Genomic DNA, 2,023 nt, shown 5'->3' on the forward strand with positions numbered 1-2,023 from the left:
GGGTGTGGGGTGGTGTTGTTGTGTGTGTGTGTGTGTGTTGTTTGGTGTGTGTGTGTCTGTGTGTGTTTGTGTGTGTGCTTTTTTTTGTTGAAACATAAAAAATTTTTGTAAGTTTTCGATAGATTGGGCAAAAAAATAATTTCGTTATCTGAACTACGGCATTCATGTCTCAGTTTTATTCACGTTTACCTTTTCAAATGCAAGCAAGATTATTAATTACGAAGTGTTTAGTTCTGACCCGATAGAAACCACCATAACACCAGGGATCCCATAGATATTCTCTATGAAAGCGAAACGAGGTGCCACGCACCAATCGAAGCACGTCAACTTTCCGAGGAATCTGAGAGATGAACTTCCTTACTGGGGGGATGAAGCCGAGGCGCTAGACCAGGCCGTTGATCAGGGAGGCAGCCATGGCTTTCTAAGGTTCTTCCCAGGATGTTATTCAAAGAGGAGGATCTAATGCTGCAAGTAAGGCAGGGGTATTTGAGGATTTTCATTGTACATGCTCAGTGCATGCACAGTAAAATTTTGTTAAATTTGTTTTTACAGAGTGAAGTTAGATGTGGCGAGGAACTGTGCGGGTTTGTTCCTCGCTTCTTGTTCACACAGGACATTCCTGTTCTGGAAGCTTGGTGGTGTGCCATGGGCAGGAGCGGTTTATGTGAACGGCCCATTATAAATTTTGAGCTACCCTTGTCCAGCCTTCCTGGGTTAAAACCTGGGTTGATTGCATGTCTCAAATTTGAGTAAGTAGATCCTAAATGCCAGTAACATTTAATAGGGTTAAATTCCGAAACCATGTCACCCATCTTCACTGTTCCAGCCTCACCAAGTCTCGGGTGGCTGTTGTAATGGGCTCCTGGAGGAAAACCGGGAATCCAACCCGTTTGGTGTGCTTATGAACACGATCGTCGCGGGACTACAAAACGGCCATCAAATTCAGATATAATGCTACTTCACCTTCAGGAAAGGATGCCTAAATCAATTATATCAAACTCTTGTTTACCAAACAGGTATGTTTTTAAAATAGCAACTTTTTAGTTCATTACTATCCATGCCAGAGGAAGAGGAGAGGGAAGGGCAGGGGGCAGAGGGGAAAGGGGAGAGGAAGGGCAGAGGGGCAGGGGGCAGCGGGAAGGGGAAGAGGGGAGGGGAAGGGCGGGAAGGGAAGAGGGGCAGCGGGAAGGGGAAGAGGGGCAGCGGGAAGGGGAAGAGGGGCAGCGGGAAGGTCAAAATTGTTTGCATCTAGGCTACCCTGCCAAACACTGCCATTCCACAACCCAATACCCTCTATGTTCAGCAGTCTGATCAATGAAAACAATCGTGCAAATATGCCAATTGTGGTGGCTCGCATAATTTATAGGGATTGTTCTACCTACAAGTTTGAGTCCGAGATGGCAATTCTTAGATTAAATTTTAGCCTCGCTTTATGTGAGGTCAAACATGCAGACGATGGCTTTCTCGTACTCCCTAGTACTGTCCTTCATATTGCCCCTCCAGAAATGTTTCTACATCTCTCCAGTATCTCTTCCTCATCCCACTTCTGTCTCCTCCCTCTCCCACTCTAAATCTTTTTGCTATTCTAAATCCAGACACCCCAGTCTCCACCACTATTCTAGACACTCCAGTCTCTACCTCCCTGATATCTATCCCTCTTCCTTCTCACCCAACTCCTCATACAAGACAAGCTAAACATTCCACCCCATTTCCTACCACATCCTCGCCTACTTCAACCTCTCCCTCCACCCCTCAAACGTCTATCCCCTCGTCTCCCCCCCCCCCCCTCATAAGAACCTCCCCAACCAACTCCACTTCAGAAAACATTTAAAACTACCTAATCATGGCCCAAGATAACTTGCCCCACACCTTCTTCCATCCCCTAATCTCCCTGCTCCCATTCCTTCTACACCCAAAGTAACTGCCGAAAAACAATCCATCCTCCTACTTATACTCTCTTGGGGAAAATATGGAGGGGAACATATCTTGTGGTGGTGGTTGGGGTGGGGTGGAGTGGGGTTTT

The 2,023-nt window shown here is 46.6% G+C and overlaps 1 protein-coding gene across 1 annotated transcript in view; it reads left to right on the forward strand.

Moving 5' to 3' along the window:
• The window catches only part of LOC119572554, a 16,240-nt gene extending 15,335 nt beyond the window's left edge, over positions 1-905 (forward strand). Inside the window, exons 4-5 of the mRNA XM_037919658.1 lie at positions 553-749; positions 827-905. Of these exons, the coding sequence (XP_037775586.1) occupies positions 553-749; positions 827-905 (276 nt within the window). The remainder of the gene's footprint in view (positions 1-552; positions 750-826) is intronic.
• The last annotated feature ends 1,118 nt before the right edge of the window (positions 906-2,023 follow it).

Source organism: Penaeus monodon, chromosome 4 (genome assembly GCF_015228065.2).
Source record: "Penaeus monodon isolate SGIC_2016 chromosome 4, NSTDA_Pmon_1, whole genome shotgun sequence".
Lineage (NCBI taxonomy): Eukaryota > Metazoa > Arthropoda > Malacostraca > Decapoda > Penaeidae > Penaeus > Penaeus monodon.